Genomic DNA, 16,986 nt, shown 5'->3' on the forward strand with positions numbered 1-16,986 from the left:
ATTACTATTCATTGTCAAATCATGCCTTATATATATATTTATATATATGTATGTATTTGTGTTAAAATAGTTTAAAACACCTAAATAAAATGTTTCTGAAAAATGGCAATCATTGAGTATATTTTGACTTGTCTCGAAAATAAGTTGAAAATGAAAATAAACATAGCGTTGAGATTTTTGCCTACACGTTTCTTCTCCAAGGAAATCCAAGATCCCCGACTTTAGAGTTAGAATTCCGAAAACCCAAAAGAGAGAAGTCAAAAAAACAAACTGAAAACAAACCGGGACAGCTATAGTTTGATACAAAATTTTCTACAAAAGATTGCGTATTTAAATTTGGACACGTGTGAGTTGAGTTTGTGTGTTAAAAAAAAAAAAAAGAAAATTCCAAAGTTTTTCTTTTAATTTATTTTTTCGACTTCATCCAAAAAAAAAAAGTTTTGACATAATTTGTGTTTCTGGTAATGAGTGATGATTAGTCCTCGTTCACAAGTCACATCAAGTAGGTGAATTCAAAGCACACCAATTTCACTTGTGTATTTAATGTTGCAAAAGATAATTATTCTCTCTCATGAGGTTTTATGCAATTATACTTAAATCTTTTATAGTTTGAAAAATTATATTTAACACATTTGAGATATGCTTCTATCTAATAAATTAGTTTTTTCATTAGTCAAAATTTATTAAATTTGTTGATATCAATAGAAAATTAAATGAAAATTGATATATATTATTGATTGATTTATTACTAATCTATTATATACAGAATAAATAATTTTTTTCGAATTAAAAACTCTTATAACATGAAAATATACCTCCTCATATGCATTAATGCGTGAAAATATATGAGGGTAATTTGATCATAAAAAATTATTTGACCTAAAATAAGTCAGTGATAAGTTAATTAGGGGTAAATATATATTTTTTATTTTTTATTTTGTTAATATTAGCAAATTCGATGAATTATGACTAATGTGAGGACTAATTTACTTGACGAAAGCAAAGTTCAAAAGTGTTAGATGTAATTTCTCAAACTATATAAATCATATGTGTAATTAAAATCAACCTCAGGAGAGGAAATTTTAATTATGCCTAATTATTAAAGTACCTACCATTATTATTGATACAATAATTAATAATGGGAGCGCAAAACCATAGCCAGGCATTCATATTTTAGAGAAATAAAAGCAGAGCATATTGGAGAAAGGGACAGAAAGAAACATAAAAGATGAAATAATACAGAAGAGAGGATAATTTACTGAAATTGTGAGAGCAAAAACAAGACAGTTTGAGGAACATACACTGAGTCCCACCTCTGACTGAAACCTGACCAGTTTACATAACCTCCATTTCCTCAAAGGTTTGTCTTCTTCCACTTTCTTGGATTCAATCAACTGTAGCAGCTCATATGTGGTTTTGATGGGGTGCAACCATGTGTTTGAGTTTTATAATGTAAGAAGTATTTTGACTCTTTGTTCTTCATTGAATCATCTGGGAAAGTTTTTGAATGTTTCTGGGGAAAAGTTTGGTGGGTTTCAAGAATTTTCTGGTTTTTTGCAACTGGGGAAGCTCAATCACCGTTTTCTTTCTTAAGCAATGAAGGGTTGAGAAGATGATATGATGAATGGAAGATATGTGGTTGAGATGTGTGATTTTTAGGTTGCTTACTAGTACTTTTTTTTGTATTGTTGCATTTAACTTAAATTTCTACCATTTTTTCAATTAGGATAGAAATCTTGAAAATCTGAATATTTCTAAGGTCCCATTATTTTCTTATTGAGGTTTTCGAGAAAAGCTGTAGAGTTTCTACTGACTTGGCTGAAGGATTTTGATTGTTCTGCTCATTATGTTGATTTCTTAGATGAGTCAACTGTTAGATATCAGTGGTTGAGATTGGTTTTGTTCTCAGTGGATTGTTCATTCGGCTTCAATGTGTCTGGCTGCTCTTACTTGGCAGACCACTGATCTTAACTCAAACCTCATTGCTATTTGAATCCATCAATACTTTGATTATGAAAGAATGTTTTATTGCAATCTTGGTGAAGAGGAGACATTTCATTACTTGAACATTACCATTTTTGTTGCTAAGAATACCAATTTTTCATGTCTGCTTGCAGGATCAATCGCGCTAAAGAAGAAGCAGCTTGTAATTCTTGGTGACAATGTGATGTTAGACTATATGTTCTCATAGAGAGTCGTTTTCTGGCGTCTTTGAAGTATTGGGGAAAATGGCTGCTGGAATACCATTGATTGCCGTTGAGCACCAGAGGCTCTTGGTTTTGTGATGATAGGCTATGTTAAGTGTATAAAGATGAGTTCTGCAGAAGAAAAGCCTAAGTGGACTGTGTTTGAAGAAGTGAAGGATATATCAGTAGCTCCTGAGGCACTTATGGCTGATATAAATTCTGCCATTGCCGCCCTTGAGTATGCCCGTGCTGCTACTTTCTTGCAGCGTCCGCCTCCTTCTGTATCGAAACCAAAGACACTAATAAAGAGTTGAGTTCTCGATATGATGCTCAAACTTAGTTGTGATACATTTACATTCCTTAAAGCTGTGTCCTAAAGGACCAGTCATACAACTTTGTCATTCCTGTTTTCTGTTCTTGGTAGTAAAATTGTCTGCTGTTGTAGAAGGACCTTCTTTTGATAATAGAAATTCTAGCATTTTGTTTGTGCCTTGAGGATAAAAGACTTGACATCCAAAGCTTTGCGCAGAAAGAGGAGCGGCTTGTTACTATGTTATGCTGCTGGAATCCTAGACCGGATAAGTGATTGAGTAGTAAAATCAAGAAATGTAATAACGCTTGTAATATGATTGATTTGATGTGGTTAAACCTAGTTTGAATAAAACTTTTCCATTATGCTCTCTGAGTTTCGTATGTGTTGATGATGATTGGCGGAAAAAATTCTAAATTTTAACATTTACAAAACGTAGATTATTTCATTTGAATAACCTAAAAGCGATTATATCTAGTCCTCCCAAACCAGAAAAAAATTAGTATAAATTTTACTTGGATTATAGAGCAAGTGAGAGTAAAAGAAAAAAATTGAAAGGGGAAGCCCTCACTTGCAAAGTGATGATTGTTCCCTTCTACTTAAATTAGGCATATCATCATTTTCACACAAATTGGCTAAGTTAGGTGACATTCTTTTCAGAGGCTGTCCTTATTCTCCCATTTTCTACATGTGGAAACTTAAGGTTGCAAAAAGTAGTGTAGTAAGAGGTAAGAACATTGATTGCTTGATGTTGTTGTGTTATTGCATCTTAATCTTACATAAAAGGACAAAGTATTAATTATCACTAGCGGAGTTTAAGAGCACACATTAAAAATGTTATGATTGATCACTTTTCAAATTGTGAATTCAATCAAATTTATTTAAATAAAAAAATTTTCACAACAGCGAGTCATGGATAGCATTCACGAATCAGCCTTTATTTAAAAAAAATAAAATTATGTGTTGTCCACGACTCGACATAAATTTATTAATATATTAAAAAAATATTATTTTTATATATATATTTTTTTAAATAATAAAAAAATAATTAACCCTAAGTTGGCCGGTGAGAGACTCAATTATAATACTCGATAATCAACAAATGTGCCGTAAAGCTTGTATTCTGGCAATTAATCCGCTGAGTGTCCCGCAAAAACTTCTTAATTTGGATAGTAACAAGGAGACGATCATCAATTATCAAAAAGACAAGTAATTCTCCATCTCCCCAACATTCTTATCTGCTTTTTAACTTAATCTTCACCCCAAAGACATAATATCATAGGATGAGAAGCCACTGTCAAAACAGGATTTCAAACACTCACAATCTACAAATGTCTCTTCACCCACACAAACTATACCAAAATTCCTTCCCATCATGAGCATTTTTTACCAAGAAAAGCCACAAAAGGAATGCAAATGCCTGCCTTCATCGCTTAGGGATGCTTTCTCCAACTGCCATTCTTTCCCTGCTCAACTGCCTGACTCAACTCAAGATCAAACAGAAGAACCCGTCGGCGATTTCGACGAACAAGATGAGGTAAACATGAAAGTTTCTACAGACGACGACTACCGTCTGTAGAATTATAACACGTGAAAATCCATGTCGAACCATATGTTACCTTGATATTAGATCATATATTCTTTCCTTCAGGTGTTTGTTTCCGTGATCATAAGCAAGTACATGGAGTCGAAAAGCAAACGAAAGTCGAACGTTGCAATAGATAGCAGCTCCAACTGGGTTCTGTCTCCACCGGCAGGGGTTTTAGTCATCAACGCAAAAGCAGGGAACAATGTAGGTGATGAGGACAAAGAGGAGTATTTCACTGCCAGGAGTTGTCTGCCCCGATGCTCCAGCGATACGAGCTTCGATGCTTTCGACTCTGCCATGACGTGTTTTTCTCGAAGCTCGAGCTTGGACAGGCTCGACTTCCAGGATTTCGACTCGAGAAGAAGGTCGATCATCCAGGGTCTTGTTCATTGTGAAGGGTGGCCGTTCGGGCTTTGCAAGAAGGCCTTGTTGCTTCCTCCCCTGCCCAAATCTCCAGCTAATTCTTGGTCATGGAGTAAGACTGGCAAAATGTTAAAAACACATGGATGATATTGTATCTATAAAAATTTTCCTTAAATATATAAGCGATGAATTATATGTGCATGAAAATGAAATAATTTAAAAAATATATATGATTGATGCAGATTTAACCGAGTCGATTTCCAAATGCAATTTCCCAAAAGGGGGAAGTATGTATCTTCTAGTGTTGTAATTTTTCTCTGAGAACGAGATTTCAAGAATAGTGTGTTATTTTCTTTTTTCTCCCAAAGTTTATTTCGAGGAATTATTGGAATTATTTGGATGGTTGTCGTTATTTATTTCACTTACTGCACAATGACCCAAAAAAACAAAAAAGATAAAAACCACTGCAAACGAAAAATTCACAAAAATCAAGTCATATATTTATTTTTAAATGTTGTTATATCTTATATTTCATTTATTATATTTATGTATTGATGTGGCTTAAGTTTTAAGTAGTGGCACCCTATTGAGGCATTGTTCGTTTTAAGTTCATATGATTTTATCTTGAAAAGACGCATCGTCGGATAGAGAAGATTTTGGAATTTATAAGCCACTCAAGTTCCTTATCTGCAATCAATGTGGGACGTTTGTCTACATCATCAGCCCCTAAAAAAACTTGGAACGAGCATGGTTATACCTACAGACAACGTCAAATAATGTAGTTTACGATTCAATCGGTGCTTCGTTGCAAGAAGTATTATCCACTCATATGGCTTTGTATGAGTTTCATGATTTTATCTAGGGAAAAAATATTTTAGAATTTATAAACCATGCAATATTCTTGTATACAATTAATGTGAAACGTTTACCTATATTATATATATATATTATACAAAATGCTATAATATTGATTTATATAAAAAATTGAAAGAATTAAATAGAAAAAAATAGTTGGGTGATTTAATTTTAAAAGAAAAATAATAATAATTTATTCCCAATAGTATAGAGAATTATGAGTGTCCACATCCCCATCCCCATCATAACCATTTACTTTAGATAAAGAAAAAAAAATTAAAGTGATTAGGCCCCAAATTTTGACCATAGAAAGATGGGTTTAATTAGGGTTCATATTTTATTGGAGCATTGAGTGTAGAGCACCACGGCATCTACGCCTATTCTCAAATTTTTAAGACCCTTATTATCGTTAAAAAAAAGATTATAATAATTCCATTGACTAACTGACTAATCCCACTCTATATTTGATTATAATTACCTTAATTTCAGATGGTCAGCAATGCTTTGTTTTATTGATTAAAATTGAAATTTTATAAATAAATTCCAAATGATAGATTCAAAATTTTCAAATATGTGAGTATTTTTTTTTTATCTGACATGAATTTATTATAATTTATTTTACAATTATTTCAATTAAATCAATATATTATTTAATATAATAATATATTTGCTGTTTTTATAAATATATATATATCATTTTATTTTATTTTGTTTAAAGTTGAAGCGATTGTAGTGGTGCATCAGCGTATATATGTTTGTTGTCATTTATTTGGACCGTCGTTTTCGAATTGATCATATTGGATTTCTTTATTCACATGGTCGTCACTGAATAATTGAGTATATAAATTGTTTATCATTTTCTCTTTTTTTATATTTGTAATTATATTTAATAATCTATTTGTCATTTCTTAGAGTAAAATCCATTTAGTCAAATATCTCATCGAGTAGATAATTAATTTGAGTCCATATATTTTATGATTTTGTAGCTACATATTTAAGATCATGACTTTGAATTTCACTAAACGTATTTATTTTTATATCATTTTATGTGAATTATTATAATTTATTTTATATATGTATTAGTCTAATCGAGAGTTATTATAATGTATTGATTAATTTATTATTTAATTTTTAAATATATTGATATATGTATTTTGTAATTTATTATTTAATGTTCAGAATATATTGATATATGTGTTTAATTGATTCAATATATATATATATATATATATATATTATTGTGACTAATTTGAACGCAGGAAGCATAAGTCCAGTCTATATATGGGCAGGCCAAGTCTTCTCTGCTTCAGTTTGAAACTTCTGCACCACTTTTGCCAATCTCTCTTCTCACAAACACAGACACAGAAACATAAATGGAGACAACCTATTCAAAACCCGTCCTTCACGATGTCCCACCATACATAAGAGTGTACGAAGATGGAACCGTAGAGAGACTCGTCGGCACAGAAACAGCACCGCCAGCTCTCGACCCCAAAACCGGAGTTTCCTCAAAGGACGTCGTTTTCCTCCCGGAAACCGGCGTCTCCGCCCGTCTCTACCTCCCCAACGCCGCCGCCCACAACCACAAGAGACTCCCATTGGTCGTCTACTTCCACGGCGGAGCATTCTGCATATCTTCAACCGCTGACCCCAAGTACCAAGAAATGCTCAACGTTCTAGTAAAGGAGGCCCAAGTCCTCCTCGTTTCAGTCGACTACAGACGGGCCCCGGAAAACCCACTTCCGGCAGCGTATGATGATTCTTGGGCAGCCCTTAAATGGGTGGCTTCTCACATGAAAAAGGATTCCGGCAGTGAAATTTGGGTCAGGGAGTTTGCGGATTTTAATAAGGTTTTCTTAGCAGGGGACAGCGCTGGTGCCAATATCTCACACCACATGGCAATCCGGGCCGGGTTACCGAACCCGGAATTAGGAGAACTCAAGATCGCCGGCATTCTAATGATACATCCATACTTCTGGGGCGAACAACCCATCGGAGTGGAGGCTGAAAATCCGGTGTTCAAAGCGGTGGTTGACAAGTGGTGGCGATTCGTCTGCCCGTCGGATCTTGGGTGCGATGACCCGTTAATCAACCCGTTCGTGAGCGGAGCCCCGAGTCTTGCGGGTCTGGCGTGTAGGAGGATTCTTGTTTGTGTTGCTGGGAATGATGTTCTAAGGGAAAGGGGAAGACTTTATTACCAGTCCCTGGTGAAGAGCAAATGGGAGGGGAAAGCAGAGTTCGTGGAGACAGAAGGGGAGGACCATGTTTTTCACATCATGGATCCCACTTCTGAAAATTCAAACAAGCTCATCAAACGTTGTGCGGAGTTCATCAATCATGTGTAGAATGATGTCAGTAAGTTTCCATTGTCCCATCCTTCTAAAATCGTTTCCATTGTCCCATCCTTCTAAAATCGTTTCCATACACCTGTACCAGAAAATAAGAAATGGATCTTGTGATCTACCAGTTTATTACTGCTTATCGTTATCTACACATATCATCTCTGTTCCCCCCCCCCCCCCCAAGAATTAACATATATCCTTCAAAAACATATAATAATATTACAAATACAGCATGTTATCAACAATTATCTAACAAATACCTCTTCATAATAACCCATTATTTGAGTAATCTCCACAGTCATAAGCCGTTTACAAAGTATCAATCAACAAAACCCTTACATCAACAGAGGCTGTTAAATGCGTTGGGTCCACATTCCGTTATGCAAAACTTGATAAACTATCGACCAAGAATAATTTTGCCATACTCATATTTGAACAAATAATGAATAGCGTAATGATAGCTAAGCTAATATCTTAAAAAAAAAAATGCCTTATGCCAAGAAATGCACCAAATTGTTTCGAAAATGATTCGTGTAATTCAACTCCATGTTCCTGTCTTGAGCCCGTAAACGAGGAATTCTAGTCTCGCTTGAGTCCAATTGATTTTTTACTTACAAATAGTAATTTGTAATATTATTATATTAGTTTATGCTGTGTCGATAATTCATAAGTTGATCTTTTTTTATAAATGTAATGTATGGACTTATGATTGAGGCTGACCCAAATCTTTGTATTCACATTTAAGACTGCGACATCAATTTTATAATACTTGTTGATTTTATTGTTATTATTATTATTTGGAATAATTATTTTATACTTCTTGATCTATAGTCTATTTACATAAATCATCTTTATCTTTTAGATAATTGCATATATACCTATCAAAATATCATTATCACTTACACAAAACACCCCTTACTTTTTCAAAAAATTACACACACATCCCGGAAAATATTAATATCATTACACAAACTACCCTATTTTTTGACAATAATGAATAGTTTATGTAATTATATAAAAGATATGGATGATTTCTGTAAAAGGTACAAATGTAATAATCTCTTTTTGTTATTAGTATGGTTGTTGTTGTTGAGAATTCTTTCATCGTGGTTTGTATTTTTCTTTACTTTAATGTGCGAAACTGTTTCAAGCATTTTCTCCTCATTGTTTCCAGTGTCTTTAATAATAATTTTGTATGATTTTGACAACACGAATGCCAGAAAATATCCAAAAGTTGATACAATTGATCCGAATTCAATGTAACTCGTTAGGTTTCCTGTTTCCCTCTAAAACCACTAATAAAGTTACAAACTAAATACAAAACTTTTAACTCAACTTCCAAATTCCATCTAATAATGAATTGGGTAGAATTTAGAACACGTACACTTAACATGAAACAAAAGAGAAGCCAATATTTGAGGGGGAGGGGGTAATATTTATCCGTAAATAAAGATAATTATATGACTGGGTTCATCTTTCATTAGTTAATGAAATGGATATAGACTAAGATATTTGATCATCAACTGATAAGATAATAGCGTCAAGAAAAAAATTTGAAATGAGTTACAAGTATCAATGACTCCATTATTAATACGAAACTCACAAACTCAATTGAAACATTAGCTGTGACATTCTTTCAAACACATACATCATATATTCTTATATAATATCCCATATTCAACTATCACTTGTCCAGTGGAGAACCAATAAATCAATTCGAGAATTTCGAATGTTGAAAAAGACATTGGTTGCCTTCTCTTAACGGACGAAGAATCACTGGATCAAAAAGGTAGTTAAATCTGTTTGTAAAAGTTAGATTCAATTGTGATACAAATCAATTTTAAAAAGAGTCCGTTCATAATCCAACTCATATAAGATCCACAAAATTGATAGTTCCAGTCTCCACGTTAATACGACTTAATATGTGATTCTTTTTTGAAATAAAAATTATCTACATTCATAAAGATAATGTCCAAGTACTACCTCCAAAAAAAAAACCACTCATATTAATTTTATTTTATTTGTAATTGATACTTTTTTGTTGCTCACAAATACAAATAAATACATGGAAATACTATTTTTTTATTTACAAGTATTTATTCGGTTTTCGCACGCAAGAAATCGCGCATTCAGGGTATATTCGCATCTTCTCCAAAACGCGACTACGTCGAAGAAAATCAAACAGTTTACTTCTCCAACCGTCTTTCTTTGACCGAACTTCCCGATATGGCCCCATCCCTCCGGCGCCATAGCATATAAAAGAAAAAGACAGAAAGAAACAGCGAGGAACAGGCAAAGAAAATTATGCTACGATTGTACAGATTATCGCGCCGCTGCATCCGCCTCCCGTTCCTCCGCCGCGCCCTCTCTTCTCCCTCCTCTCGGAATCCCGATAGTTCCTCCGAACCGCTTACTCATCTCAAGAATTCTCAAAATGCCCCTCCCCCGCCCGCCCTCCACCAAAATTACCATCCTGCCGCTCTCCCCTCCCCCTCCCCCTTCCTCTTCAAGGCCTCGCTAGTCGCCGCCGTCTCTGCCGCCGCCCTCCTCGCCGCCTACACCATCTCGCCCTCCAAGGACGACCATGTTCTCGAGTACCGTGGAAAAACGAAAACATTTTATTCAGAAGTCGAAACCGCTATCGAGAAATCAAATGAATCTATTAACAAGATTGTGAATAAGATGAAGCAGACCGGCGTCGCGGCATCCGTTCTATGGCAGTCACTGAGGTCAGTGATGTCGTCGGCGAACCACGAAGTTAGGGCGGGGTTCGAGCTGCGGGTTGCAGCATTGTTGGCTGACATTGTGGCCGCCAGCGATAGCCGTAGGGCGGCCATTGTTGGCGCGGGCGGCGGTGCGGTGGTCGACTGGTTGTTGGAAACTGTGGCGGTGCCGAAGGACGGCAATGGAACCCAGGCTGAATCTGCTAGGGCGTTGGCGTACTTAATTGCTGATCCCAATGTGTGCGAGGCTGTTTTTGGGAGGCCTCAAGCTGTTCCGAATTTGTTGAGGTTTATTTTCTCTGCTCAACCTCCGTCATCAAAGAAGGTGAGTAGCTTTTATTATCCTTATTTTTTCGGGCCTTAGATGATTCTTCATGTGAATGAAGGAAGTGCTTATGATTGAAATGTAGAATTTCATATTAGGTGGCTGTAGCATTGTGACATACTTTAGGCACTGGTGGACAAAGCATCTCTATAGAATAGTGGTTCTTGATGGGTCTTGATGTGATGTAATTTTGCATGAACATTGAAGCTTCAGGAACTTAAATTTTGTGAAACTTCAGAATGGAGAGGATCGCTGATTTCTCTTCTGTTCTCAAGGGATCATGCAAAATTTTTTTTAGTAAATCCTCTGTGGTCATGGAGAAGATAACATGACTCGTTTTAGTAATTATTGTGACGATACATTATAGTTTCTTTGATGCTGATATACTGTATGTCTGTGGGAGCAGCAATCCAAGCGTAGTTCATTTGGTGTTTCCGACAAAGGCAAGAGCATGCTTGTTGCAGCAATTATGGATGTTGTCACTTCCAACTGTGACAGTGTAGAGAAATTATCGTTAAAGCCAGTGCTACCAAAGAATGCTGATATCAGAGATATTGCAGCTGCTATTGAAGTAATTGAAGAGGGTGGCATGCACTGGGATGAGAAGCATGGGGATGAAGATGATGATGATGGTGGACAAGGAATGAAGGGTATTGGAATGAAGGTTCTCGGAGGTACCACGGTGTTGGGGTTTTCAGGAACTGGTGGATTTGCCGAAGTGGACCATTCTGATTCCTATAGCTCGGGGATGCTGAAAAGTGAGCCGAAGAATCAATTGCTCAACAAAATGAATGAAAGTTCACCAACACAAGCAAATTTGTCTTCCTCTGTAATCCCTGGCCTTTGGGATGATTTGCATTCTGAACATGTGGCTGTTCCATTTGCTGCCTGGGCATTAGCTAATTGGGCAATGGCGTCTGAAGTCAATCGGTCCCATATTCAAGAACTGGATCGGGACGGGCATGCAGTTATGAGTGCATTGATGGCACCTGAGAGATCCGTAAAATGGCATGGGAGTTGGCTGGCTCAGTTGCTTTTGGAGGACCGAAATCTGCCTTTAAATGATTCTGTTTCCGGTTGGAGTTCTAGTCTTCTTTCTACTATTTCTCAAGCAAGCAAAAATCAGGACATACCTTTGGCGCAAGTAGCTTTGTCTGCATTATTGGTTTCTATTGAAAGAAGCCCTGAAGCTCAGGAAGTTGTCATGGATAAGGGTCTTCCTTCCATGAGAGAAGCAGCTAGACAAACGGTAAAGCATAAACCTATCCAAGAAGCATTGGCAAAAGCTTTAGAACTAATCAGTTCAAGGGAACTGCACATGTCTCTTGAAGAGAGTCAAAAATGGTCTGCCATTCTACTTTCTTGGGTATTTGGACAAGTCTCCTCTGACACAATCCGTTCATCAGCTATAAATATTCTTTCTCACATTCTTGAAGATTATGGGCCATCTTCTGTTCCGATCTCTCAAGGATGGCTGACTATCTTACTAACGGATACGCTGAGCTCCAAGAAGGCAACTTTAGCTAAAGGAAGTGCTCAGGTTACAAGTGACAAAGTAAAGGTCAGTTAGGTGAAAGTAAAGTTATGTGGCCTTATTATAATTTAGTTCTGAAATACTATTCAGTAATTTATTTTGGTCGTTTCCCATGATTTCATGACAACTTATTTTTTGGCAGACACAAGTTGATCTGGCAAATGTTGTCTCTGCAACCCAGACTGCAAATCAGTTGGCAAATGCTGTTGTTAATTTAGCAGGAGCACAACTGGGGACAGCCACCGAGAATGCAGATACATTTCCACTAGCTGATCTTCTCTCCCTTGAGCCTTTTGCAGGATCATTTAAAAATCTTAAGAAGGACAAACCACCAAAGGTTGCTGCTGCTGATTCTGCACTGGCCACTCTAAAAGGCATCAAGGCACTGACAGACATATGCGCTGAAGATCCTTTATCTCAACAGAAAATAGCCGATTTTGGAGTATTGTGTTTACTTAGGCGCCTTTTGTTGGAAGATGATTACGAGCAACTAGCTGCAATTGAAGCATATGACGCATCACGAGCTCTGGAAGCACAAGGGAGGGTCCCATCTTCTCCTAGTGATCCTTCTGTAGTTGACAGTTATGACCCTTCCAATTTGCGAGTTCCAGCTACTGCTCACATTCGGAGGCATGCAGCGCGTCTTCTCACTGGTCTTTCTGTTCTCCCAGAAGTCCAGAAAGGAATTGTGGCAGACAAATCTTGGTGTAAATGGCTTGAGGAATGTGCTAGAGGACAAATTCCTGGTTGCAATGATCTTAAGATTCAAAGTTATGCCAGGGCAACACTATTAAATGCATTTTGTAGTGATCCAGCTAGTTGGAAGTCTCAAAATGATGGTGACCCTGACAGTAGGTCTTCGACCAGGAAACAACATTGCCCTCACTATGCTGACATGCTATTTCTAATTAATCCTGAATTGCCCCATTGGAAGTGCATTGATAAAAACTCCGTTCATTCACCTGTCAATAATGATTCTGCTGAGGGAGATAATAGGCTGTTTTCAAGAACTTTGGAGAATGACAATCCTGCTTCTACTTCTGGGTCTGAAAGCTTCTCGAATATCGAGGTGCCTCCATTGGATGTTGTTTTTGTCCACGGCCTCCGGGGAGGCCCCTTCAAAACTTGGCGATTATCTGAGGACAAGTCATCAACAAAGTCTGGCCTTGTTGAGAAGATTGATGAAGAAGCTGGAAAACAAGGGACATTTTGGCCTGGAGAATGGCTTGCAGCAGACTTTCCTCATGCTCGCTTGTTTAGTCTCAAATATAAGGTTGTTGATTCAGAATCTTTTAGTCTAACATCGAGTTCAGGTTTATCAGGACATTTAATCATTAACTTTGAGTTTTAGTGAGACATTTCTGAGGGGACTTATCAGACCTTTTCTAATTTCTAACCCCTGAGCTATTGCAAAATGCAGACTAATCTTACACAGTGGTCTGGGGCCAGTCTACCTCTTCAGGTTTGTATATGGTATTAAACAATCAGTAATATCTCACATCTTTGAGGGGGTTCAATTATTACCTTTAGAAGTTCATCTCGAGTTATTTCTGGAGTTCAATGTCTTCTTCCTTGTCTGAGTGATTGATTATCTTATAGTTGCACCCTCCTGGGAGACCTCTGTCAGTTCCCAATTCTCTTTACCTAGCTTTTAAAGTTTCAATTTGGTAACTATTCTTGTATCATATCTGAACTAGAACCAACAAAGTTAGGCATGCAATGTAAGGATATGTTGTTTGTGTTGTATTACTAACTTAACAAAATTTAAGACAACAGTGAGACAAAATATCTCTTGGAACATTTCTTGTTTGTGTATAAAGTTGAGCTTTTGGATTTTCTTCTCTCTTCCTAACTTCTTTTTTTTGTTTAAATTTTTTAAAGTGGTTTTTGTTTTAGCCATTTTTCTATCTTCGCAGTTCTTATATTTTATTACTGGATGCTTCACTTCTTATTCTTGCAGTTGTTTTGTTTAACTTATATATCTTGTGATGCTATGGTCTTTTAGATGGATTCCTTCTTATTTCTTCGTGCATGCAGGAAGTGAGCTCCATGCTTTTGGACAAACTTGTTGCTGCAGGCATTGGGGATCGACCAGTTGTATTTGTAACACATAGGTAAGACTGCATTTTAACTCTGCACGTTTAATTTGAAACTTGTATTTATTATGCACATTTAGCTTCTTGCTTATGTTTACTGAAAAATATCTTGCAATGGTATTTGTTGTGTCATTAGTTTCCATGTTTAGAGAAATGAAAGAAACCGTCCTGGCCCCTAGCAGGCAAAGTAGGTAAATAAACTTGATCTGTATTACCTAGATCTGTAGACTTCGGCAGCTACTTGAGGAATTAAAGAAAAAAGACCTATTGGTCTAAAAGAACTCATGGAGCTTCAAGAAATCAGGTATAGATGTTACCAGTACTACTGTTTTCCACCTTCCCCTCCAAACAAAACAAGAAAAAGTGTTTGCTTTCTAATGTATGAAAACTTCAGTGACTTTGGTACAATGTACTTGTTGTAGTAAAGCATGCTTCTGATAAAATCTTAAAGTTCTGAGATTTGAAACCTCCTTAAACAAGCAGTTTGATTTTTATGATGGACAAATCTCCAACTGTGCCATGTGCATGGAAATTGTTATATAGCTGCAACTCTTGACACGTGGAATCTATCTGTTTGCCCTATGTATAAGACTTTGTGATTTGCATGGCATCAGCTTGTTTTGATTATGTAACACATAGTAGCATTTCTTATGCAGCATGGGAGGCCTGGTTGTCAAGCAGATGTTGTATCAAGCAAAGGCAGAAAACAAAGATAATTTTGTTAACAATACAGTGGGAATTGTATGTTTTCTCAGAATGATCCAAGTTATGCATGTCCTAACTTGTCTATGTTTTGTAAATATGTACATAACAACACTTATTTTTGTATTTCAGATTTTCTATAGCTGTCCACATTTTGGCAGCAAGCTTGCAGACATGCCTTGGCGTATGGGTCTTGTCTTACGTCCTGCACCCACTGTTAGTATTTGAGATGCCCCAGTCTTTTCTCCTTATATGTGATTGGAGTTTAGTCTGGTCTTGAACTATTTAAAAATGTAAACTAAAGTTTGTGTTGATGTACTTTTATCTACTATTGCCAGATAGGAGAATTGAGAAGTGGATCACCTAGGTTAGTGGAGCTAAATGATTTCATCCGCCAACTTTACAAGAAGAAGTTGATTGATGTCCTCAGTTTTTGTGAGGTAATTACATTCATTTTAATTTTCAGCCGAAGTTTCCACATTTTGTCTGTTTGACATGTGTTCGCTTTGAATAGACAAAGGTAACCCCAATTGTAGAAGGTTATGGAGGCTGGGCGTTCCGCATGGAGATTGTACCCATGGAATCAGCCTATCCAGGATTTGGTGAACTTGTTGTAAGTTCCTGATGTGGAAGTCTGAGCTTTCTTTTCTAGGTTAAATGTACTTGGTTGTACAGAACCATGGTATTCCGGTATCCAGTGGTTGCTTGATATGATATTTTCATATTTTGTTCTCTAACTTGTCACAAGCATCTGCTCAAAAATTATACGAGGTACAAATGTATGAAACTTGCATCTGTAGGAGGCTTTCTTGTAGATGTATTGGCTTTGGGTTGAGGCATTCGACTGATAGATGAAATTGTATGAGCATAGTAGTATCTGAAGATTACGCCATATATAGAAATGCATCTGAAACTGAATGATGCATATTGGTATACAGGGTACTAGTTATGCAGTATAAAAACTCAGAGTATGTAAATATTCTTTAATTAATTGCTTTGGTATTTAGGAATCAGAAATATGAAATTAAAAATCACTGCTCTGAAGATTATTAATCATAACCTGAAAATGACGTACTCCTACTATAATAGTACAGGTGAAGCCTAATTACATGGCATTTTGGGGGCCAAGTGTGAAATATTAGTGATAGGTGACTTGCAAAACTTTGGCTTGGTTTGAAGACTTGCGCTTGATAATAGAGGAGATAGCCTTCTTTTGCGGGTTAATGACTGAAATTCATTTTTGCTGTTCTGACACAGGTACTGGATTCGACCGACCATGTAAATTCTTGCAAGCCTTTAAGCAGAGCTGATCCATCCTATAAAGATACTTTAGAGTTTTTGCAAAAGCTGAAGTCACATTATACCTGAGAAGATTCTGTACATAAGTAGATATTACAGTGCTCCCAGTACTCTATTATTGATGTTGTTGAAGCCTTGATGCTCTGGTTTGGGTTCTGAGACCTCCGATTGTGGTTATATTTATAAAAGCACCACAAGGAGTGTTGCTTGAGCTGCTCTGCCCAATGTTCTTACCGTTGCTAACAGTATGCAGTCAAAGGATTATGGTGATAATGGAACCATTCTTGTCGCTTATTCGGCAGGTGAAGATGCCTGTACTTGGTGAGCTAGGAGAATATCTTTTCAGACTTCTCTGCTAGACTGGTTTTGTGCTTATTTTTGCGAAGTCTTGGCATACATATAGTCTTCATCGGCAGAAGAGTTTCATGGTATTTGTTTAGCATTCTAGATCATTTGCAGTTTTAGAATAGGGCTCACTGAGGGATAGTTGTGGCCCTTTACGTGTAACTTTATTGAAATGTATGTAAATATTCTTTCACAGGATATAAAAGCATGGCAGAAGATTAGATGAATATCTTTCTTTTGTTCTTTCTGTACATAGAAAAACTTTTCCACTCTGCCTGTTTTGGCATTTTGAAACTCAAGTGCCTCAATAATTGACTT

At 36.5% G+C, this 16,986-nt stretch overlaps 3 protein-coding genes and 1 long non-coding RNA gene across 7 annotated transcripts; all 4 read left to right on the top strand.

Annotated features, from left to right (window-relative positions):
• Window positions 1–1,151: 1,151 nt before the first annotated feature.
• Window positions 1,152–2,673, top strand: LOC110011738 (uncharacterized). The gene is made up of 2 exons (XR_002286808.2): window positions 1,152–1,360; window positions 2,118–2,673. It is a non-coding gene; the product is annotated as an uncharacterized LOC110011738 (long non-coding RNA).
• A 1,092-nt stretch (window positions 2,674–3,765) lies between these two features.
• LOC105159181 (uncharacterized) lies at window positions 3,766–4,832 on the top strand. The gene is made up of 2 exons (XM_011076151.3): window positions 3,766–4,033; window positions 4,148–4,832. Exons 1-2 carry the CDS (start codon window positions 3,872–3,874, stop codon window positions 4,592–4,594), a joined length of 609 nt encoding a protein of 202 aa, XP_011074453.1. The 5' UTR covers window positions 3,766–3,871; the 3' UTR covers window positions 4,595–4,832.
• A 1,731-nt stretch (window positions 4,833–6,563) lies between these two features.
• On the top strand, window positions 6,564–7,783 carry LOC105159182 (alpha/beta-Hydrolases superfamily protein). Its single transcript, XM_011076152.3, has one exon. The coding sequence runs from the start codon at window positions 6,676–6,678 to the stop codon at window positions 7,645–7,647; it is 972 nt and encodes a 323-aa protein (XP_011074454.1). The 5' UTR covers window positions 6,564–6,675; the 3' UTR covers window positions 7,648–7,783.
• Window positions 7,784–9,841: 2,058 nt separating this feature from the next.
• LOC105159183 (alpha/beta-Hydrolases superfamily protein) lies at window positions 9,842–16,895 on the top strand. 4 transcript variants are annotated; one of them, XM_011076154.3, is made up of 10 exons: window positions 9,846–10,692; window positions 11,099–12,253; window positions 12,369–13,499; window positions 13,647–13,688; window positions 14,264–14,340; window positions 14,979–15,063; window positions 15,157–15,240; window positions 15,363–15,464; window positions 15,539–15,637; window positions 16,282–16,895. In XM_011076154.3, the coding sequence occupies exons 1-10, from the start codon at window positions 9,949–9,951 to the stop codon at window positions 16,390–16,392; spliced, it is 3,630 nt and encodes a 1,209-aa protein (XP_011074456.2). In that variant the 5' UTR covers window positions 9,846–9,948; the 3' UTR covers window positions 16,393–16,895. The 4 variants fall into 4 exon arrangements, with proteins under 4 accessions (XP_088735054.1, XP_020548405.2, XP_020548403.2 ...); XM_020692744.2 differs by lacking the exon at window positions 13,647–13,688 and having other exon boundaries at window positions 9,845–10,692; XM_020692746.2 differs by lacking the exons at window positions 14,979–15,063; window positions 15,157–15,240; window positions 15,363–15,464; window positions 15,539–15,637; window positions 16,282–16,895 and adding an exon at window positions 14,459–14,611 and having other exon boundaries at window positions 9,843–10,692.
• Window positions 16,896–16,986: the final 91 nt, after the last annotated feature.

The sequence above is a fragment of the Sesamum indicum genome, linkage group LG3 (assembly GCF_026168435.1).
Source record: "Sesamum indicum cultivar Baizhima isolate 11 linkage group LG3, ASM2616843v1, whole genome shotgun sequence".
In the NCBI taxonomy this organism is placed as follows: Eukaryota; Viridiplantae; Streptophyta; class Magnoliopsida; order Lamiales; family Pedaliaceae; genus Sesamum; species Sesamum indicum.